The sequence below is a fragment of the Balaenoptera borealis genome, assembly GCF_965194805.1.
Source record: "Balaenoptera borealis genome assembly, chromosome: 3".
NCBI lineage: Eukaryota > Metazoa > Chordata > Mammalia > Artiodactyla > Balaenopteridae > Balaenoptera > Balaenoptera borealis.
Window position 1 is genome coordinate 21636972 of NC_138866.1, and position 25374 is coordinate 21662345.

General features: G+C 38.1%; 1 protein-coding gene and 1 long non-coding RNA gene across 17 annotated transcripts in view; one reads left to right on the forward strand and one right to left on the reverse strand.

Moving 5' to 3' along the window:
• Nucleotides 1–7692, forward strand: part of STON2 (stonin 2) — a 158930-nt gene extending 151238 nt beyond the window's left edge. For all 12 annotated transcript variants that reach the window (XM_082384683.1, XM_082384685.1, XM_082384678.1 and 9 more), the window contains one exon: nt 719–7692. In XM_082384683.1, coding sequence (XP_082240809.1) covers nt 719–802 — 84 coding nt within the window. In that variant the 3' untranslated portion in view covers nt 803–7692. The remainder of the gene's footprint in view (nt 1–718) is intronic.
• Nucleotides 1–25374, reverse strand: part of LOC309625352 — a 44778-nt gene that overhangs the window by 2894 nt on the left and 16510 nt on the right. The window lies entirely within an intron of this gene.

Here is a 25374-nt window from a genome sequence, read left to right on the forward strand (position 1 = left end):
ATATCCAAGTGGTATTGAGAAGAGCGGCTTTAATTATGAAACTCCTTCAGCTCAAAGGATTCCCTGCCTGATTTATCAAAGGCTTCAGATGAGGTATATCACTCTCAAGGCAAGATTAATTTATTAATCTCTTTACAGTTACAGCTACAGTATTTTCCAAAAGATATAGGCAGAACCGTAAACACTACAATACTTATCCATTTGGAGACTTTTTAAAGGGATAAGATAATGGAGAGTATAAACAGCCAGCTGCAAAGGCATTCATTCATTTGATAAACCTTCGTGATTGCCTGCTGTATGCCCGTATTATTGGGGTACAATAGTGAACAAGGGCCTGCCCTGTCCTACGGAGTCTGTGGTCTAGTGGGTACAGGGTGTAGTGGGAATATACACAGGGGAGCACCTGACTCTACCTGGTGAGTCAAGAATAGCTTCACAGAAGAGGTGACCTTTGAGTAGCTGTGTAAGGCAAAGAATAAGAATTTTCCAGATGGATGGAGAGGGAGAGGAATTCCAGACCAAGCAAAGGGCATGTGCAAAGACAGAGCCATAATATACACATGGCCAGTAGCTTGGTGTGACTAAAGCCCAGAATATTAACCAAGTTACAAGGACTCTCAAAGAACCTAGTGAGGTTTTCTCTTTTGGTTTATTTATTTGTTGGGATGTTTTCCTGATATTTCTTCTGATATTTCTCTCCAACTTCTACTCTTGACAGGTGGAAATTGAGCAAAAAAAGAGTTTGAAGCCAGACTTTGAAGGAGATGAAATGGAAAATCCCAAGGAGTGTGGGGTCCAGTGATGAAGCCCTACTGCAGGGGGCCCTGACCTAAGCATCATGACAGGATGTCTTCCTGAATAGCTGAAGTTCAAGGCACTGCCTATCATGGCTACTCCATGTTGGGAACAGTGTATTGGACCTCCCTGTTGGTAGTTACCTGTATTCTAACAGGAAGCCCTAAGGTGCTTGCTTTGGAGAGGCTCTGATCATGCCTGAAGCACCTGGGTCACCTGACTCTTTGAAGCTTACTGTATAATTAAGCCTCCTCTCCCCTCTGCTTATCTCACAGCACTTGGGTATGGTTTGTGACTGATAAAGTCAGGAAAAGAAATTCCCAACATCATTGTTGGCGGGATTTCCTTCCGATGTGCATCTGTCACTTACATCAGTTTCTGGAAAACAATCTTGAGAAGTTAATTAACTAAGACTCCGTCTCTGTCACTCCCCTTAGAAAAAGTTGAGAAAAGGTACAAAACCGATTTCCTCTTTGGGTCTGCTAGACCTTTCATAGGTGTCTCCATTCTTCAAATGTTAACACTATGCAACAGAAGTTTTTGAGATGTTTCCCTCCTGGTTCTAGACAGTGTTGATTGAAACACTTTTTCCATCTTTCTAAGGCATCAGTCCCAGGGTTCATCACCCTGAGTCACAATAGACAATGGAAAAAAGGCACAAGAGGACACTTTTAAATTCTGTGATTAGCCCCACATTCTGCGAAGAGTGGCTATTGAAGGGAAAGGAAAATTGAGCTTACTTTTCTTCATTCTGGGGAAAAAGAACATTCATTGTAAGATTATATTCAATTCAGGAGACAGCTTAAATCTCAGTGAATTTCCAAATTCACACTGAAAAATATAGGCCATTTCTGCTTCCTGAAACAGATGGATACATATATCTCAGGCATTTGTCAGGGGCATTTGGGAACTCTTTTTATACCTCATAGCCAATAGACAGCTGCGTGTCTCTTTAACTGAAACTTTACAGGAAGTAGAAGTTGAAAAGATCATTTTAAAAGCCGTTTCAAAACTGAGCTTGTATGAGCTTTTCCTAAAAATTCAGAGTTTGATAATCACAGTATTGTAATAGATCTAAAAGGCAGAAGACTCTAGGGTAGAGATGAGGGAAAGCCATATTTTTCTAATGTTGGGAACATTAAATCCTGATTCCAAGAATCTAGGACACTCAATATTCTTTCTCTTCATCTGTTCCAGCTCACATTCTGTACCTCTGCATCCCAAAGGGGATACGAGCTCAACAATTTAAAGGCAGCTTTTACCTGCCTTCCTGTTTCTCCCGTGAAGAAAAGAGTAAGGGTTATCCGATTTGTAGATGACACAGAAATAGACATATAACTAGTCTGTTGACTGGCAGATTCGGGATTAGTTCATTCCGTGAACATTCACTGAATTCTAACTATGTATTGACATTAGGATATAGAAATCATTGTAATTTTTTGAAATACCTGAACATAAGACTGAAACTAAAAGGATGAAATTAAATAGGCATTAATGAGAAACTCTATATTCTGAGTTTCTTAAATGCAACCCACTAAGTACAAAATGGGGTACCTATGTGTGTATGGATGTGTGTGTTTACCTGTGTGTGTTAATGGGAAGGGTGTTGGGAAGTCCTGGTTTCACAGCAGTTTTTGTATAAAATGTTTTCTTAGGGAAATGTGAGTTCAGTTTTGAATCGGGAGTATATCGTAGCTATTCACAAAACTAACGCATTCAGCCTGTGGTAACAGAAGTCTAGGGAGCCCTGCATGCTGCACTGGTCAGTCCACATCTGGATGGAGGGCTGGGTTCAATTCTGGGAACCACATTTTAAGAGAGATGTTAATAAATTGATTGTGTCCAGTCAAGTGGCCAGGGTTGTGGAGAGTGTGATTATACATGGAATAGGGGAATAGTTCCCCTGAAGAACAGAAGGTATAGCTGGAAAGGGAAAAAGAGGGAATGATATAATAGCTGACTTGAAATCTCTGTTGAGCTATATAAGGGGAGAGGAATTGGACTTTTCCTGTGTTGCTTCAAAGGGCAAAAAGAGGAGCTTTATAGATGACAGATGTTTGCTTCAATATAAGAAAGAACTTTGTAATAAGAGTTGTTCTAAAGAGGAATGGACTCAAACAGTAAAACTTCCAGTTGCTGCAAATGCACGAAGGCTAAAATAACCCATCCTAAATGCTATGAAAGGGACTCTTACATTGGATTTGGGCTAGATTCTTAACAAGATCCCTTCTACATATAGGTTTAGTTTCAACAGTATTAGGACTCTCTGTTTGTTTTTAGTTTGATAAGTGGTTTTTCATGCTCTTTGAAATACAGTGGAGTCCCCTAGAGGTCTTTGTCAAGTGAGGACTCCAAGGCATAGCCCTTCCCCTGTTGTGCTAAAAGCACATGAGATTCCTTATAGAAACATTGAAATGGGTTGAAGAGTTGGCAAGGTGAAGGTCATTCTAGCACCTTCTTTACCCAAGGTTAGCACCCGTGCACCCTCTCAAGATCTCTGCTTCACCTGCGAGCATCACGTGTATCGGTGGTTGGACCCTTTTTTCCTGTTGGTTAATTCTCATTGCCTTTGTACTTTCACCTGGACATTTTTTTTTAAACCAAGGGATGGGAAAATCCCTTCCATGCTATCTACATTCAGCAATCAGATTATCATTCATTTTTAAAAACCTTCCACCTTGATTTCATCAGATTTGTTTTCCCTCTACTGTTTTTTGGAAATTGATTATGGGTAGCATTTAGGGGGTTGGAAGATATAATACTATATATTTTTAGATGTAGTTTCTATGTAGTTATTTTGTTAATAGCCTACATAGAAAACACTGTTGGGCAAATACCTTTTTGATATGCAGATTATAAGTTTGCCACTCTGGACTTGGATTTTGTGTGTGTGGCCACAAATTATTTGTGGCCACCAGTAATCCTTGTCTATATTATCAGTAATGTGAAAATATTAGAAGTGAATTCATTTTACCAATACATAGTCTTACTATTAGAATATAAATTAGATGTCCCATGATATTAAGAGCTGCGCTTTATTTTTTTGAGACTGGTGACTCCCTTTTTTGACTTTATAGTAAAGGAGGATAAGAGATGTACTCATTATGATATATCAAACAAGACTATGAGGTACTTTGTGGGTGCACCATTAAACTCCCTTTGCCACTCTTGTAAACATACTACTAGTTATGCCTTATGAAAATTGTGTATTTTACTTATATGAAATATAATCTGGACAGTTTTTTTTTCTCTTCTATTTTGTTCTCCCCCGCCACCTCCCCCACCCCAACCTTCCTGCATTATTGGCAGGGCTCATAACCCTTGAGAACATTTTTTTTCTTTTTGGCTGTGCTGCACGGCTTGCGGGATCTTAGTTCCCTGACCAGGGATTGAACCCAGGGATTGAACTGCATTGAAAGCGCCGAGTTCTAACCACTGGACTGCCAGGGAATCCCCAAGAACATTTTTTTAATGTAAAATATTTCTTATTTGAAATTAGAGTAATTTCCTTTCAAATCCTGTAGATGAGGGCAGGAGCTCTCATATTGGGAAATTCATATTCCCAAGAAATGTGATCCATGGAGGCAAGAAATGGCTCTTATTCTTTGTTTCTAGTACCTTCCACCAAGTTTGGAATATAATAAGTTTCAGCTACCTTAAATCCTGTGCTGATAGGACAAACAGATATTAATGAAATAAAGGAAAATTAGGTATTCAATAAATGTTTGCTGAATGAATACTGACGCTTAGACTCTAAGACTACCTAACCCTTACTTATCATCAAACACATTAAAGCACACATGCATGCTTTTATTTCCTGGAGAACTTAAATAATTTTTCTTTCCTTGCCTCCACTGTCAACTAGTGATAACTGCCAGCACTTAAGCACTTAATGTGCAGCTGAACTTAAACTACAGTATATCTTATTCATATTGAAAAACATTTTTGTGCCCAAAGATAACAGTAGCACAGATGCTGTCATAGTCCAGATTATTGATTCAGTTTTGTTCTTGCAAGTCAGACAGCTCTGTGAGCCTAAGCCTTGCCCATTCGAATGGTGAGAGGGAGAAGAAAGCATTTAATAGAGTACATGGACAGTCTTGGTGTGCTAGGTCTTTGTTTTCCCCAACATTAACCACTGACCAATGTTACTGCATATTTATTTTGTTACCATAGTAAGAAAGATGGAGGCCTGGGGTAGTAAGGCTGAAACGTGTGAAGTGACATCATGATTTCAGAGCTGCTTTAAATCTCATAATAAGTTTCGTGGTGGGAAAACAGAGAATGATCTGAAATTTTTCTTAAAAATCTTTAAAACATTAAGTTGATTTGACTACGAAGCACTGCCATTTAGCCTACTTTAAAAATTTTTCCCAGGTGGGAATGGTAACTTTAACTCTTCTACGAATGATGATTATAAGTTAATTCTAGCATATCTAGAGTTTAGGTCATGTTAAGAATGCAACAGGAAATTCAAACAAAGCTGACCAAAAAGCTAAATCCACAAAAAATATTATCTAGTAAAGGAATTATCTCTTAACATTTCACTAACAAGTGTCATTCAAAACATGACAGCTCTTATATAAAATTAGTCATAGCATTTTCACCAACTTCTAAACATATTGTCATTACCAATGTCTAAGTGCCAATTCCCTACAAGTCACCATCTCTCTACCATTTCTTAATTATGTTCTTTTTAAGTGAAACTTGCTTTGGATATTGTGACTCATATTTATGTATTTAAGGAATTAAAAGAGAAAGAGATATAAATGTAGAAAATAAATGTGTGTGTCAGTAGTATTTTCCCATGTATTAACTAAAGTAGGAATATGGAATTTTTACATTTCTTATACTGTGCCTTAGCAAATCTGAATTGAGAGTCTAGTCCTTTTAACAATTGGGGAAAAAAAAAAGTATCTATCTAGGAATTTGCAATTCCAGGCCTGTAAAGGCGGAAACTATCCATAGCAATGTGTTTGGTAGTGCCTGTAGAGAGGCAAATAATAACTGCATGTAATGAAAAGCTATAAAAGAACAGAATCAAAAAACAGAATTGCAATATGAAAAAATAAAGTATAGGGAAATGACAAATAGAGCACTGGCCACCAAACCTCAAAATACTTGAACTAGAGGCCATCCCTTAAATGTAAGGAGCTCCAGGAATAATAAAAGATTGCCTAGCAGGGATAAACAACAGAATTAATTCAGTTCAACAAGTATTTGGTCAAGGTGCTGTCCCAGTAACCGGCTTCCCTAAAGGGAGCTAAGGCCAAACACAAGGACACTGAGGACTGTTGATGTAAAGACATTGGTGGGCGTGCCCTTTATCAAGGGAGAATTGGGGTTTCTATGAATCTTTAAAGGACACAGTCATGAAGACAATCATCATGTTAAGTCACTTGCAATTTTCCCAGTTGGGCTTCAGAAAACTCAGCTAAAAAAGTGAGGACGCTGGACTAACTGTTCCCTCAGATCCTTTCCAGCTCGAGTGTTACAGATTATTTTACAAACTATCTTTGGTGCCACTGTCAGTGATACTTCATGTCAATAGGACTCTTCATATAATCTTAAGAACCAAGAAGTTTAAAATTTGAATACTGGGAAAAGCAGCTGGCCCATCTTTTCTCTTTTAATGTCTCTATCCTTTACCATCTGCCCAGACAACCCTGCAGTCCTCTATTTTGTAGTTGCCTTCAAAACACAGATAAACATGGAGGATCAAAAGGACGGTGAAGATCAGCTGGAATACTGCTCTGGCGTCACCCAGCACAACAGTGGTGTGAAGGTGAAGAGGAACTGATAGGATTTGGGTACTACCTGAAGTAGAAGTCGGTCTAACCCTCCAAGGGGCTATGTCGGGATGATCAACGATTTACAGATATATCCTTTTATACAAAAGACTGCAGGAATCGAGGGAGGAAAAAACACTCAGTAAACATTCTGGGACTATCTGTAACACAGTTATGGCAAAACGAGATGAAAGGGTCGGTCCTCCCTATCCTCACAGCCTCTTAGTAACATGAAAATGTAATTATTTTTTAAAAACGTGTACAAGCTACAAAATAGCATCTCTTTTGTGGTATGTGTGAGTATGATTTTAGTTTCCTGTACTAAGAGTTGGTCAAATATAATGGCTCAATTCCAGCCGGACAAAGTAAAGGAATTCTAGCATCCTCTTCCTGTTCAGTCCCATCTTCTGCCTCAGATCAAACCCTCAGTGCTGGCTGTGGACACCATCTAGCCGCACTGTGACTGAAGCCTTAAGCACCGCTGTTTTGCCTCTGTGTGCTTCAGGGTCAGCACCCACACGTGGTTTCCAATGGGAGCAGTTCTGGGAAAGCAGATGTGCAATCAGATCCTGACAGCAACCTGTTGCACCAAAGCATCTAAGGGCTTTGAAGTACTGGGGTGACAGAGGGAAGAATATGAACTCCTCTGACCCTAAGTCAGCATGCATTTAACCTTTGTGTCAACCTGCCAACAGAACCTGGAGAAAGTTTACCATATTCAAGAAATGAGACAGAATCAATCAGTGTTTTAAGCCAGGGAGTGCTAAAAGAGCACCCCCTCCTCACTCTCCATTTTTGTAACGCTCATAGAGCATTTCAATGTGTCAGGATGGAAGGGACCCAAGATCCAGTGAATGATTCAGCTGATCCAAGGCTTGGCTTTTCCTTCCTTCATCATCTATCCTCATTCAGTGTAACTTCTTGTACTATGTGATTTATTTTATGTAAAAACAGCTTGCTTTAAAAAAATGTGCCTATGTAATAAAGTCTACACACTGGCTAACTCTATAGAGGTGAGGTTTTGTTTTTAATTGTTCTGCTGATTATCACCTGTAATACCCTTTTTGAGCTAGGAAAAAGAGCTGTTAATAAAAATCTTTAAACAAAATCTGTCACTATGCAAGATTTATTGAGGTCAAGCATAATAAAAAATATTTATTATTAAGAAGATTCATCACTCTGTTAATATGGTTAGTGATCATAGCTGACAAGTTAACAAGTGACCTGTATCCTAGTTAAGCTTATCATGAATATACTTTAGTCAATTCAAGATATATTTATTGCATTGATATTTTGTGTCTAATTCTGTGAGAAAACAAACAGTTCCTAAGGTGGTTTGTTTTTGGCAATAAGTACATACACATATAAGTAAGTTAGAAATGTAAAAGAGCACATAGTCAGTAACGAAGTATTTGCATTACGTTCTTGGCATACTGTCAGCACTCAACAAATAACTGTTCAACTGATTGATGAATCCAAGTGACCAATGTCAACATAGACACCGAAAAAAAATCAATATGGACTAGAATACTTGGGAGATTTTCACAAGAAAGATGGTTTTTCAGTGAGATCTGGAGGTGGGGGTAAAATTTAGCTCAGTGGCAAGAGGAAGGGAGTTTAGGTTGGGAAGAGGCAGGTGTAAAAGTGGTTGGATTAGCAGGTGAGCCTGACCTGGGTGAGGGGTTCATACACATCAAGAGGTAAGAGTGACAGTGAGGCCACGCTGTGGAAGAGCTGGCCTCCAGGTTGAGCTTGGACTCAATCTAATAAAGGCTATGAAGCCGTTTCAGAATCTTGCCAATAAAGCATTATTCTAGAAAGACTAATCTGTCTACAATGTGCAGGGTATTTTGGTCTAGGGAAAAGATTAAAGGCAAGGAAAACAAAGGTTTTTTGGAGTAAACAAGAAAGAAACAGAGCTTTGTGTTTTGTTTAGTTCAGACAGACCACAGACATTGCAAAGTGCAGTTATCTACAAGGGGAGAACTCAGGCCAGTTCAGTGGCCCCCTGCCGTTGACAGAACTCTATCCTGAACACACAGAATTTTATAGCCTAGTTGGTACAAAATTAACTGATACTAGTAACTGTAATCAGGTGCACAACAGGGTTAAAAGCCAAATAAGAGCATAAAATTTTCTTAAGTTGTGGATTCTGAAGAATATTCTACTCCTTCCCCCTATTCTTCCATCCCTATCTGTCCTCTTGAACAAGTTTTGAGACCTAATTGTCTAGGTCCCACATTATCACAAGGTTTTAGCCTCTAAGGTCCCCCTTTCCTTTTAATATCCAAGTGGAATAACTACTCAAGTAACTGTTGGAAGCTAAGTATGCTCCCTAATGTTCCTCCAGATTTGGGGGAAGGGGAGTTGAGAATGAGGGGAAGTGAGGATGAGGATTGAAATGTCCTCAGTGTCATTTGTCAGCTCTTATTCTAAACTCCCCCCAGCTCCTCTCTGATCACCTCTGACTGCCTCCTCTGTATTCCTCCACACTGGGCAGCTTTCTGTATTCCCAAAGCATAATAATATGACCTAACACTTAGCTAGTGCTTATACACTGGTGCAGTGACCTGCAGTAAGTATTTTACATGCATTATCTTATTTAATTAAAGCAGCCCCCTCTCTCCATTCTGCAAGGCACTAATAACTCAAGGCTGGTGGTACAACCAATGTTTACTGAAGGTTAGCAATCAATGGTGAGTATTTACAGCACAAAACAAGAAAAGAACTTAAAACTGAATATCAGATATCCCTGTTTTTAAAGTTCATTACCCATACCCCACGGAGGAAGTCCTTATTAAACATCTTTCTTGCTCAGCTCTAGCCTGAGTAAATGGAACCAATCCCTCAAGTCCCCAAACCACTGTCTCACTGCCAAGGGAAAACTGAAAACTCTTCTTAAAAATCCCATCTTAGGGGCTTCCCTGGTGGCGCGGTGGTTGAGAATCTGCCTGCTAATGCAGGGGACACGGGTTCGAGCCCTGGTCTGGGAAGATCCCACATGCCACGGAGCAGCTAGGCCCGTGAGCCACAACTACTGAGCCTGCGCGTCTGGAGCCTGTGCTCCGCAACAAGAGAGGCCACGATAGTGAGAGGTCCGCGCACCACGATGAAGAGTGGCCCCCACTTGCCACAACTAGAGGAAGCCCTCGCACAGAAATGAAGACCTAACACAACCAAAAATAAATAAATTAATTAATTAATTAAAAAAAAAATGCCATCTTAAATGAGAATTAAGTTCTAAAGTTCAACACTCTTGAAAATCACTTAAATTGTCTATAAAATAAAGCAGACTACAGTGTCAGTCTTCTTTAATGAAAGTCGCTCTATGACCCTCAATTAATTTTTCAATTTCTTCATTGAGGATACCAACAGGAGTCATCACCACCAAAAATCCCGGCCACCTGAACAATGCCTTCCAGTGCATGGTCAATGTGGGGAAGTCATAAAAATGAGTCACACAATTATTCCCCGAGTTTTACCAACATGAATTGACTGTTTCAGTCTTGACAGCATCTTTTATCTGCCTCACAGACCCACTGAGTGGAATGGCAGACCGAATAACTTGAATAGAAGTATAATGTCTCCATTGTACTTCACTTTATTATGCAAAGCAATTTTTAGTTCCACTCTATCACATCCTGTTATGGACCCACTGAAGTATCTTTCCAAACCGAAGAGAATTATATCTTAGATCTCCAGAAAAGAACTTACAAAAACTCACAATTTTTCTTTAGTGGTGTCAAAATTACAGATAATATTTTTCAAAAGGCGTTAAAATCAAAATACATGTACTTTCCTCCTCAACACAGTCTAGGTCAACAGAAAAGAACAGGATAAAATCTATTCTCCACCTGTCAAGAGCAGACCCCAGGGGTCAAGACTTTTCTCTCATCTCCCTCTTGCTCTCCTCCCCTCTCTTCTTTTCACTAATAGGCATAAAGTCCTGACAGCCTAGGCTAATCTGGTGGCAGTGGCACAGAAAGGGACATACCTCAGAGACTGGGACAGTCTCCAGTTATTTCTTCCTGTACTGAACTCTTTTGAACAAACCCCTATTGTACATCTCTTGTACTGCCTTTATCACCTGTGTGCTGCCTTTTAACGTTTTATATTTATTAGGTTTATCCTCCGCATTAAAAAGCAACAGAGAACTGGCTTTCTCAGCATGTGGCCAAAATGCACCAAAAGCAATATGAATCAGTAAGTGTAAATCAACATGCAATTGAATATGACTAAAATTCACTCTGTATTCAAGACTTTCTTGAAGTCAACTCCTCTTTCCACCTCTGAGCCTCTGCAGTCTGGGAAGTCTTCTCTCTACTACTGCTTTTCTTTCTCTGTGCAACTCAGAGGTTACTGCTGTTAGAAATGCTGCAAGAATGTTTAATTCTCCCGACTTCCTATGCAGTACAAAATTTATCTCTTAATTTCACTCTCTTAATACACATCTAATAAGGGGATGACAACTGCAATGAAAAAAGAAATACTCAGTACAAAGGATACAAGTGTTTGGTGACCAGACTGAATGCTGGGGCAAAGGAGAAAGAATCAACAATTTTGAATTACCTGCTTATATTTATCCTGCAATCCTGCAAGTAGCCTATCAGAAACCTAATGTTTAAAAAAACACAAAACAAAAACAAAAAACTTGCTATTTCTTTTGCTACCAAAATAACAGATAACAAGTTGTATACCAATATAGTCTCTCCTGAGATTTTAAAATGATGAACTGAAAGAGTACCCAAGACATCAAGTTAAGGCTCAGTCTGGGAAAAGCTAAGAAAGTCTATGTGATTTGTCAAGAATAACATACATATAAAAGGCTCCAATCAAGATGGTAGAGGTAAAAGACCTGTACTCAGAAAACTGTAAGACACATACATGTAAGTTTGATGAAAGAAATCAAAGATGACACAAACAAATGGAGAGATATACCATGTTCTTGGACTGGAATAATCAATATTGTGAAAATGACCATACTAGCCACAGATTCAGTGCAATCCCTTATCAAATTACCAATGGCATTTTTTTACAGAACTAGAACAAAAAAGCTTAAAATTTGTATGGAGACACAAAAGACCCCGAATAGCCAAAGCAATCTTGAGGGAAAAAAACGGAGCTGGAGGAATCAGACTCCCTGATTTCAGACTATACTACAAAGCTACAGTAATCAAGACAATATGGTACTGGCACAAAAACAGAAGTATAGATCAATGGAACAGGATAGAAAGCCCAGAGATAAACCCATGCACCTATGGTCAACTAATCTATGACAAAGGAGGCAAGGATATACAATGGAGGAAAGAGAGTCTCTTCAATAAGTGGTGCTGGGAAAACTGGACAGCTAGCTACATGTAAAAGAATGAAATTAGAACACTCCCTAAAACCATACACAAAATAAGCACAAAATGGATTAAAGACCTAAATGTAAGACCAGATACTATAAAATTCTTAGAGGAAAACATAGGAAGAACACTCTTTGACATAAATCACAGCAAGATCATTTTTGATCCACCTTCTAGAGAAATGGAAATAAAAACAAAAATAAACAAATAGGACCTAATGAAACAAAAGCTTTTGCAAAGCAAAGGAAACCACAAACAAGATGAAAAGACAACCCTCAGAATGGGAGAAAATATTTGCAAATGAAGCAACTGACAAAGGATTAATCTCCAAAATATACAAGCAGCTCATGCAGCTCAATATTAAAAAAACAAACAACCCAATCGAAAAATGGGCAGAAGACCTAAATAGACATTTCTCCAAAGAAGACATACAGATGGCCAAGAGGCATATGAACAGCTGCTCAACATCACTAATTATCAGAGAAATTCAAATCAAAACTACAATGAGGTATCACCTCACACCAGTTAGAATGGGCATCATCAGAAAATCTACAAACAACAAATGCTGGAGAGGGTGTGGAGAAAAGGGAACCCTCTTGCCCTGTTGGTGGGAATGTAAATTGATACAGCCACTGTGGAGAACAGTATGGACGTTCCTTAAAAAACTAAAAACAATTACCATATGACCCAGCAATTCCACTACTGGGCATATACCCAGAGAAAACCATAATTCAAAAAGACACATGCACCCCAATGTTCATTGCAGCACTATTTACAATAGCCAGGTCATGGAAACAACTTAAATGCCCATTGACAGACGAATGGATAAAGAAGATGTGGCACATATATACAATGAAATATTATTCAGCCATAAAAAGGAATGAAATTGGGTCATCTGTAGAGACATGGATGAATCTAGAGACTGTCATAAAGAGTGAAGTAAGTCAGAAAGAAAGAAACAAATATCGTATATTAACACATATATGTGGAATCTAGAAAAATGGTACAGATGAACCAGTTTGCAGGGCAGAAGCTGAGACACAGATGTAGAGAACAAACGTATGGACAACAAGGGGGGGAAGGCAGCAGGGTGGTGGTGGTGGTGGTGGGATGAATTGGGAGATTGGGATTGACATATATACATTATAATATGTATAAAATAGATAACTAATAAGAACCTGCTGTATAAAAATAAATAAATAAATAAAATTTAAAAAAAAAACATTTATGCTGACTAAAATATATTTATGCTGTTCTCTCAAAAGAGAGAACATAGTATATGATTCCAATTTATATAAAACTCTAGGAACTGCAATTTTATCCATAGTGACAAAAAGCAGATAAATGAATGTCTGGCAGAGGGAGGTGGATTAAGAGTGGGAGGGGGGGAAAAAAAAAAAAGAAGGATGTGTGGAGCTCACTTCCTCCTGCAAGTACATCAATAATACATCTACATCTGAAACAATTCTCACAGAATACCTAGTGAACACTGGCAGAATTTATCAAATACCCCAAATCACAAGAAAGATCTCCATGTAACCTGGTAGAATGAAAGAAAGAAAAAAAATAAAAAAGAAATCAGGAAATGACTTGCACTCCTGGGAGGGAGGTGTGAAAGAGGAAAGGTTCCTGCACCCTGGGAAGCCCCTTCACTGGCGGGGAGGTCAGCTGGACAGAGAGGGAGTTTCAGAGGCCTGGAGGAGAGCGCAGCAGTCGGTTTGTGGCAGGCAGGACAGAGACCTGCACAGATGATCTGGGCCCTTGCCCTATGCTCCTGAGCCTGACACGTGTGTCCACTGGTGTGGGCAGGGCTGGGTGCTGAAACTCGGGCTTAAGAGCACAGACCTGAGGAGAGGACTGGAGTTGGCTGTGTGGAGACAGCCTGAAGGGGCTGGAGCATGGTACAGGCCACAACCAGGGGTGTATGCGGAAGCCTGGGCCCACCATAGAAGCGAAGCACCTTTGTTAAGGAGTGTGGAAGGAAGGAAGGGGGCACCCATAAAAACCTCTTTCTCTCAGATGACTTGGCGCCACCTCTACGAGTTCTGGGAGTGCGCCAGCGGGTTGCCCACACACAGTAGCAGGGCGGAAATCTGAGTTGTGCAGATTTACGCCTCCACTGCCGGCGTTGTAAACTCAGAGGCTATGGGAAATCTGAGTGGAAGATAGAATAATGGAAATCACCCAATCAGAACAGCAGATAGAAAACCAGATTAAAAAAAAAAATGAAAGCAATATGAAGAGCCTATGAGATAATATAAAGCTTGCCAATCTACACATAATAGGGATTCCAGTAAGAGAAGAAAGAGAAAAGGGGATCGAAAATGTGCTTGAGAAAATTATGGCTGAAAACTTCCCAAACCTGAAGAAGGAAAGAGACACCCAGGTACAGGAAACACAGAGGATCCCAAACAAGATGAACCCAAACAGACCTATACCAAGACATAGTATAATCAAAATGGAAAAAGTTAAAGATAAGGAGAATTCTAAAGGCAGCATGAGAAAAAGAGTTAATTACAAGGGAACCCCCATAAGACTATCAACTGATATCTCTACAGAAACACTGCAGGCCAGAAGAGAGTGGCAAAACATATTTAAAGTCCTGAAAGGGAAAAATTTGCAACCTAGAATACTCTACCCAGCAAGATTACCACTTAGAATAGAAGAAGAGATAAAGAAGTTCTCAGACAAGCAAAAACTAAAAGAATACAGCAATATTAAACCTATCCTAAAAGAAATATTTAAAGATCTTCTTTAAATAGAAGAAAAGCAAGAATCTATAGGAAAGAGAAAATCACAATTGTAAAGTAAATCACTTATTAAACCAGTATTCATATTTAAAAAAATCAAAAAGTTTTTGTGAAGTGATGATAACCACAGTGAACAGCAAAAGAATAAACATGAAAATATAAAAGAGGACATCAAAATCATAAAATGTGGAGGAAGACAGTAAGAAAATGTAGATTCTTTTTTCTTTAGAATGTATTTGAGCCTATTTGACTAACAGTCTAAAGCAAGTAGATATAAGAAGGGGTTAACATACTTGAAAACAGAGTAACCACAGATTCATAAAAGCCAAAAAGAGGGGCTTCCCTGGTGGTGCAGTGGTTGAGAATCTGCCTGCCAATGCAGGGGACATGGGTTCGAGCCCTGGTCTGGGAAGATCCCACATGCCGCGGAGCAACTAGGCCCGTGAGCCACAACTACTGAGCCTGCGCATCTGGAGCCTGTGCTCCACAACAAGAGAGGCCGCAATAGTGAGAGGCCCGTGCACCGCGATGAAGAGTGGCCCCCGCTTGCCACAACTAGAGAAAGCCCTCGCACAGAAACGAAGACCCAACACAGCCAAAAATAAATAAAGAAATAAACTCCAATCTCTTTAAAAAAAGCCAAAAAGAAGAGAACACAAGCATAATATAAAAGAAAATCATCAAACCACATAAGGAAAAACAAAAAGAAAAAGAAAGAAACAAGGAAGAAATACAAAATCAACTGGAAAACAAGGTCTAAAATGGCGATAAATATATATCTATCAATAATTACCTTAAATGCCAATGAACTAAAGGCTCCAATCAAAAGATTGGACGGAAAAATAACAGCCTGCAATATCCTGCCTACAAGAGACTCAATTTAGGGCAAAGGACACACATCAATTGATAGTGAGGGGATGGAAAAAGATATTTCATGCAAATGGAAATGACAAGAAAGCAGGGGTCATAATACTCATATCAGACAAAATAGACTTTAAAACAAAGGCCATAAAGAAAGATAAAAAAGGACACTATATAATAATAAAAGGATCAATAAATACAAGAGGATATTACACTCGTCAACATATATGCACCCAATATAGGAGCACCCAAATACATAAAACAAATACTAACCCACATAAAGGGAGAAATGATGGGAATATAATAATAGTAGGAGGACCTCCCTAGTGGTGCAGTGGTTAAGAATCCACCTGCCAGTGGAGGGGACACGGGTTCGAGCCCTGGTCCGGGAAGATCCCACATGCCGCGGAGCAACTAAGCCCGTGCACCACAACTACTGAGCCTGTGCTCTAGAGCCCACGAGCCACAACTACTGAGCCCGAGTGCCACAACTACTGAAGCCCGCGCACCTAGAGCCTGTGCTCTGCAACAAGAGAAGCCACCCAATGAGAAGCCCATGAAGTGCAACGAAGAGTAGCCCCTGCTCGCCGCAACTAGAGAAAAGCCAGCGTGCAGCAACAAAAACCCAAGGCAGCCAAAAATAAAAATTAATTAATTAATTAAAAAATAATAATAATAGTAGGAGACTTGCACACCCTACTCATATCAATGGACAGATCTTCTGAACAGAAAATCAATAAGCCAACAGAGATCCTAATTGACAGCATTTAACAGTTAGACAATATTTTCAGGACATTACATTCAATGTAATGGATGTAATTACAAATCCTTTTCAAGTACACATAGAATGGTCTCTGGGATTGACCACATATTAGGGCACAAAACAAGACTCAATAAATTTTAGAGTACAGAAATTATTTCAAGCATCTTTTCTGACCACAAAGGCATGAAACTAGAAATCAACCACAGAAAAAGAAATGAGAAAAAAAATGATTACATGGAGACTAAACAACATGCTACTAAAAGAATCAATGGTCAACAATGAAATCAAAGAAGAAATTTAAAAATACCTTGAGACAAATGACAATGAAAACACAACTATACAAAATCTATGGGATGCAGCAAAAGCAGTTCTTAGAGGGAAGTTCACAATGATACAAGCCTTCTTCAAGGAATAAGAAAAATCTCAAATAAACAACCTAACCTACCACCTAAAAGAATTAGAAAAAGAAGAACAAACAAAACCTAAAGTCAGTAGAAGGAAGGAAATAAAAAAGATCAGAGGAAATAAATAATATAGAGATTTTTAAAAATAGAGAAAAATCAATAAAACCAAGAGCTGGTTCTTTGAAAGGATAAACAAAATTGATAAACCTCTGGCCAGGCTCACAAAGAAAAAAAAAAAAAAGACCCAAACAAACAAAATAAGAAATGAAAGAGAAGAAATCACAACTGATACCACAGAAATACAAAAATACGCTAAGAGAATACTATGAAAAATTATATGCCAACAAATTTGACAACCTATAAGAAAAGGCCAAGTTTCTAGAAACATACAGCCCACCAAAACTGAATCAAAAAGAGATAACTTGATAACTGATTACTACAAGTGAAATAGAATCTGTAATTTTAAAAACTCCCTAAAAACAAAAGTCCAGGACCAGATGGCTTCATAGGTGAATTCTAACAAACAAAGAAACAAGAATTTATACTGATCTTTCTCAAACTCTTCCAAAATACTGAAGAGGAGGGAACACTCCCAAAGACATTCTATGAAGCCACAATCAACCTGATACCAAAACCAGAAAAAGACACCATCAAAAAAAGAAAATAAAAGGACAATATCTTCGATGAATCTAGATGCAAAAATTCTCAACAAGATATTAGCAAACCGAATCCAACAGTACATAAAAAAGATCATATACCACGACCGAGCTGGATTCATCCCAAGTTCATGAGGATAGTTCAACACATGCAAATCAATCAGTGTGATACACCACATCATCATCAACAACAAGAAAAAGACAAAACCCACATGGTCATCTCAATAGATGCAGAAAAAGCATTTGACAAACTTCAACATCCAGTCATGATAAAAACTCTCACTAAAGTGGGTACAGAAGGAACACATCTCAACATAACAAAAGCTATTTATGACAAAGCCACAACTAATATAGTACTCAACGGTGAAAAGGTAAAAGCCTTCCTGCTAAAATCTGGAACAAGACAGGGATATATCTATCTATCTATATATATAGGCATATATCTATATATGTATATATATCACAATGGAATACTCAGCCATAAAAAAGAATGAAAAAATGCCATTTGCAGCAACATGGATGCCAACTAGAGATTATCATACTAAGTGAGGTAAGTCAGGAAGAGAAAGATAAATACTATATGATATCTCTTATATGTGAAATCTAAAATATGCCATAAATGAACATATCTATGAAACAGAAACAGACTCACAGATTTAGAAAACAGACTTGTAGTTGCCAAGGGGAATGGGGGAGGGAAAGATTAGGAGTTTGGGATTAGCAGATGCAAACTATGATATATGGATAAACAACAAGGTCCTACTGTATAGTACAGGGAAATATATTCAATATCCTGTGATAAACCATAATGGAAAAAAATATGAAAAAGAACATATATGTATAACTGAATCACTTTGCTGTACAGAGTAATTAACACAAAATTATAAATCAACTATATTTCAATTAAAAAAAAAAGAAATCATCCACATGCAAAGCTAGTAGGAAGGTTAAAAGACAAAAGTAGTAAAATCATCTATATTCACAAAAAGCAGTTACGGAAAACACAAAACAGTTAGATGTAAAATATGACATAACAAAACGGTAATTGTGAGGGGAGGAGAGTACAAACGCAGGGTTGTTAAAATGCATTTGAAATTAAGAGATAAGCAACTTAAAACAATCATATATATGTATATGTATGTGTGTATATATATAGCTATATAAAAACCTCATAATAAATAACCAAAAAATCTAAAATAGATACACACAAACACACACACACACATAAAATGAATCCAAATATAACACTAAAGATAGTCATCAAATCACAAGAGAAGAAAAAAAAGGAAAAAAGACCTACAGAAACAACCCCCAAATAATTAACAAAATGGCAATAAGAACATACATATCAATTACCTTAAATGTAAATGGACAAAATGCTCCAATCAAAAGACACATACAGGCTGAATGAACACAAAAACAAGACCCATATACAGGGTGCCTACAAGAGACTCACTTCAGATCTAAAGACACACACAAGGGCTTCCCTGGTGGCGCAGTGGTTGAGAATCTGCCTGCCAAGGCAGGGGACATGGGTTCGAGCCCTGGTCTGGGAGGATCCCACATGCTGCGGAGCAACTAGGCCCGTGAGCCACAACTACTGAGCCTGCGCGTCTGGAGCCTGTGCTCCGCAACAAGAGAGGCCGCGATAGTGAGAGGCCCACGCACCGCGATGAAGAGTGGCCCCCACTCGCTGCAACTAGAGAAAGCCCTCGCACAGAAACGAAGACACAACACAGCCAAAAATAAATAAATAAATTTATAAAATAAAAAAAAAAAAAGACACACACAAAATGGCAGGGAGGGGATGGAAAAAGGTATTCCATGAAAAGGAAATCTAAAGATAGCTGGGGCAGCAATAGTTATATCAGACAAAATAGATTTTAAAATAAAGCTGTTACAAGAGATAAAGAAGGACGCTACATAATGATCAAGGGATCAATCCAAAAAGAAGAAATAACAATTGTAATGATATAGACACCCAACATAGGAGCACATAAATACATAAAGCAAATAAAGGGAGAAATCGACAGTAACACAATAATAGTAGGGGACTTTAATATCCCACTTACATTAATGGACAGATCATCCAGACAGAAGATCAATAAGGAAACACTGGCCTTAAATGACACATTAGACCAGATGTACTGAACTGGTATTTATAGAGCATTCCACCTGAAAGCAGCAGAATACACATTCTTTTCAAGTGCACATGGAATATTCTCCAGGACAGATCACATGTTAGGTCACAAGACAAACCTTAAAAATTTAAGGAAACTGAAATCATATCAAGGACCTTTTCTGACCACAACACTATGAGAACAGAAATCAACTAACAGAAAAAATATGCAAAAAACACAAATATGTGAAGGCTAAACGATATGCTATTAAAACAACCAATGGATCACTTACAAAGTTAAAGAGGAAATCGAAAAATACCTAGAGAGAAATGAAAACGAAAACATGATGATCCAAAACCTATGGGATGCAGCAAAAGCAGCTATAAGAGGGAAGTTTATAGTTTATACAAGCTTACCTCAGGAAACAAGAAACATATCAAATAAACAACCTAAACTTACACCTAAAGGAACTAGAGAAAGAAGAACAAAGCACAAAGTTAGTTGAAGGAAAGAAATCATAAAGATCAGAGCAGAAATAAATGAAATAGAGACAAAGAAAACAATAGAAAAGATCAATGAAATTAAAAGCTGGTTCTTTGAAAAGATAAACAAAATTGACAAATATTTAGCCAGACTCATCAAGAAAAAAAGGCAGAGGGCAATTGATAAAATCAGAAATGAAAAAGAAGTTACAACTGACACCACAGAAATACAAAGAATCATAAAAGACTACTAAGAATAAATACATGAAAATAATATGGACAACCTAGAAGAAATGGAAAAATTCTGAGAAATGTACAATTTCCCAAGACTGAAACAGGAAGAAATAGAAAATATGAACTGACCAGTTACCAGCAATGCAACTAAATCAGTAATTTAAAAACTCCCAACAAACAAAAGCCCAAGACCAGATGGCTTCACAGGTGAATTCTACCAAACATTTAGAGAAGGGTTAACACCTATCTTTCTGAAACTATTTCAAAAAACTACAAAGGAAGGAACACTTCCAAACTCATTCTATGAGGCCAGCATCACCCTGATACCAAAACCAGACAAAGATATCACACACACACAAATTTACAGGCCAATATCACTGATGAACATACATGTAAAAATCCTCAACAAAATATTAGGAAATCGAATCCAACAATACATTAAAAGGATCATACATTATGATCAAGTTGGATTTATTCCAGGAATGTAAGGATTTTTCAATATTCACAAATCAATCAATGTGATACACCACATTAAGAAAGTGAAGAATAAAAACTATATAATCAGCCAAATAGATGAAGAAAAAGCTATTGACAAAATTCAACATCCATTTACGATAAAAACTCTCTAGAAAGTGGGCATAGAGGGAACATACCTCAACATAATAAAGGCCATATGACAAACCCACAGTTAACATCATGTTCAATGGTGAAAACCTGAATGCATTTTCTCTAAGATCAGAAACAAGACAAGGATGCCCACTCTTGCCACTTTTATTCAACACAGTATTGGAAGTCCTCACCACAGCAATCAGACAAGAAAAAGAAAAGGAATCCAAATTGGAAAGGAAGAAGCAAAACTGTCACTGTTTGCAGATGACATGATTACTATACATAGAAAATCCTAAAGACACCACCAGAAAACTAGTAGAGCTCATCAATAAATTGGGTAAAGTTGCTGGATACAAAATTAATATACAGAAATCTTTTGCATTTCTATACACTAACAATGAACTACCAGAAAGAGAAACAAAGGAAACAATCCCATTTACCATCACATCAAAAAGAATGAAATACCTAGGAATAAACCTACCTAAGGAGGTAAAAGACCTGTACTTGGAAAACTATAAGACACTGATGAAAGAAACTGAAGATGACACAAACAGATGGAAAGATATACCATGTTCTTGGACTGGAAGAATTAATATTGTTAAAATGACCATACTACCCAATAATCTACAGATTCAATGTGATCCCTATAAAAATACCAACTGCATTTTTCACAGAACTAGAATAATTTTAAAACCTGTATGGAAACACTAAAGACCCCAAAAGAGCCAAAACAATCTTGAGAAAGAACACAGCTGGAGGAATCAGGCTCCCTGACTTCAGACTATACTACAAAGCTACAGTAATCAAAACAGTATGGTACTGGCACAGAAACAGACACATAGATCAATGGAACAGAATAGAGAGCCCAGAAAAAAACCCATGCACTTATGGTCAATTAACTACGACAAAGAAGGTAAGAATATACAATGGAGAAAACACAGTCTCTTCAATAAGTGGTGCTGGGAAAACTGGACAGCTACATGTAAAAGAATGAAATTAGAATATTCTCTAACACTGTATACAGAAATAAACTCAAAATGGATTAAAGACCTAAATGTAAGACTGCACAGTATAAAACTCCTAGAGGAAAACATAGGCAGAACACTCTTTGACATAAATCACAGCAATATTTTTTTGGATCCATTTCCTACAGCAAAGGAAATAAAAGGAAAAAGAAAAATGGGACCCAATCAAACTTAAAAGCTTTTGCACAGGAAAGGAAACCACTGACAAAATGAAAAGACAACCTACTGAATGGGAGAAAATTTTTGCAAATGATATGATTGATAAGTGGTTAATATCCAAAATATATATACAGCTCATACAACTCAGCATCAAAACAACAACAAACCAAACAACCCAATTAAAAAATCTGCAGGACTGAATAGACATTTTTCCAAAGAAGACATGCAGATGGCCAACAGGCACAGGAAAAGATACTCAACACTGCTAATCATCAGGGAAACTCAAATCAAAACCACAATGAGGGACTTCCCTGGTTGCGCAGTGGTTAAGAATCTGCCTGCCAATGCAGGGGACACGGGTTCAAGCTCTGGTCCAGGAAGATCCCACATGCCGCGGAGCAACTAAGCCCATGTGCCACAATTACTGAGCCTGTGCTCTAGAGCCTGTGCACCACAGCTACTGAAGCCCGCATGCCTAGAGCCCTGCTCCGCAACGAGAAGCCACCGCAATGAGAAGCCCGTGCACTGCAATGAAGAGTAGGCCCTGCTCACTGCAACTAGAGAAAGCCCATGTGCAGCAACAAAGACCCAATGCAGCTAAAAAATAAAAAATAAGTAAATAAATTTATATATTAAAAAAACCCACAATGAGACATCACCTCACACCTGTCAGGATGGTTACCACCAAAAAGTATACAAATAACAAATGCTGGCAAGGATGTGGAGAAAAGGGAACTTTTGCTCACTGTTGTTGGGAATGTTAATTCATGTAGCCACTGTGGAAAACAGGATTGGAGGTTTCTCAAGAACTAAAAATAGAACCACCACATGACCTAGCAATTCTATTCCTGTATATCTGAAAAAAATTAAAACACTAATTTGAAAAGATACATGCACCCCAATGTTCACAGCAGTATTACTTACAATTGTCAAGATATGGGGGCAAACTAAGTGTCCCTCAACAGATGAACAGATAAAGAAAACATGGTATGTATATATATATATATATATATATATATATATATATATATATATGTAATGGAATACTACTCAGCCATAAAAAAGAAGGGAATTTTGCCATTTGCAACAACATGCATGGACTTGGAGGGTATTTTGCTAAGTGAAATAAGTCAGATAGAGAAAGACAAATACTGTATGATTTCACTTATATGTGTAATCTAAAAAATTAAACTAATGAATATAGCAAAAAAGAAACAGATTCACAGATATAGAGAACTAACTAGTGGTTACTAGTGTGGAGGAAGGGCAATATAGGGGTAGGAGATTAAGAGATATAAACGATTATATAAAAAATAAGCTATAAGGATATATTGTACAACACAGGGAATATAGCCAATATTTTATAATAACTGTAAATGGAGTGTAACCTTTAAAAATTGTGAACCACTATATTGTACACCTGTAACTTACATAATATTATACATCAACTATAATTCAATAAAAAAAGAACAAATATTGTATGATCTCACTTATATGAGGTACTTAGTGTAGTCAAAATCATAGAGACACAATGTAGAACGATGGTTGCCAGGGGCTGGGGTTAGAGGGGAATGGGAAATTATTTTTTAATGCACAAAGAGTTTCAGTTCTGCAAGATGAAGTGTTCTGGAGATAGATGATGGTGACAGTTGCACAATATGAATACATTTAATATCACTGACCTGTACACTTAAAAATGGTTAAGATGGTAAATTTTATGTTATGTGTATTTTACCACAGTAAAAACCATTGAAAAAAAATCAGTTGACATCTTTAACCCCACCAAATACAATCCTATTTCTGTGCGCTAACAACAAAGCTTCTCAAAAAGTTGTCTATATTTGCTTTCACCATTTTGTTTTACTTATTTTCTTCTAAATTCACTCCAATTTATCTTCCATCTCCATCACTACACTATAATGGCTTTTTAAAAAAAAATAATAAATTTATTTATTTTTGGCTGCGTTGGGTCTTCATTGCTGCGTGCGGATTTTCTCTACTTGCGGTGAGTGGGGTTACTCTTCATCGTGGTGAGTGGGCTTCTCACTGCGGTGGCTTCTCCTGTTGCAGAGCACAAGCTCTAGGCGCGCAGGCTTCAGTAGTTGTGGCTCTCAGGCTCTAGAGCGCAGGCTCAGTCGTTGTGGTGGACGCGCTTAGTTGCTCCATGGCATGTGGGATCTTCCCAGACCAGGGCTCGAACCTGTGTCCCCTACGTTGGCAGATGGATTCTTAACCACTGCGCCACCAGGGGAGTCCCTATAATGGCTTTTGTCAATGTCCTTCAACTTGATAAATCCAAGATCTTTTCTATCATTATCTTATTTGCTTCTCAGCAGCATTGGACAGCAGTAACCACTCTTTCTGAAACATTCTCTTCCCTTGGTGCCTGTATCCCCCCCCCTTATCTTTACTCCTATTCTCCTGGTTCATATGCTACATCATTTCTTGCTCCTTCCCAGTCTTGTTTTTTGGCTGTTCCTCCTTGGCCCATTCTTTAAATATCAGCATGCTTCCCCTTTCTCCCCTTACACTCCTCCCATGATCTCATACATCCCATGGCTATAAATACCTACACATGCTAAGTGATTCACAAATCTTTATCTCCAGGTCAGCTTACTGAGTTCGAAACTCATATTCAACAGTTTATTATCATCTCCAGTTGAATGTTCAACAGATGTCTAAACCTAACCAAAACAGAACTTTTCTCACCCAAACATGTCTTTCCCTCAATTTTCCCCAACCTTAGTATAGGGCACCAACATCCTCCCACTTAGTTAACAGAAACCTATGAGTTTTTTTTTTTTTTGGCCGCGCCGTGCTTGCGGCATGCAGGATCTTAGCTCCCCAATCAGGGACTGAACTCGTGCCCCCTGCAGTGGAAGTGCAGCGTCTTAACTGCTGGACTGCCAGGGAAGTCCCAGAAACCTATGAGGTATTTTTGATAGTTCCTTTATCTAAACCTCATGTTCTACCCAAACCAAGCCTAACTGGATCTCTTTTCAAAACATATGATGAATCTTTCTTTCCATCTCCACTCTTCTCACCTGAATTTCTACAATTACCTAACATGTTATATAATATTTACTTAGTTATCTCATCTATTGTCTGTCTCACCAGTCTTATGAGCTTCATGAGTGAAAGGAATTTTGTCTGTTTTGTTCTGTGCTGTACCCTCCTAGCCTAGAATAGAACTTGATGTGCCATAAATATCTGTTGAATGAATGGAAGAAAAGCCTAGCGGGAATCAGACAAGTAAAAAGTAATTATAATACTTTTTTAAAAAAGGAGAAACTATGTACAAAATTTAGAAAAGACAGTATTTCCAGGCCTTAGAATTAGGCACAGCTTAATCTTTCCCTTTGTATGAAAGAAAAATAAG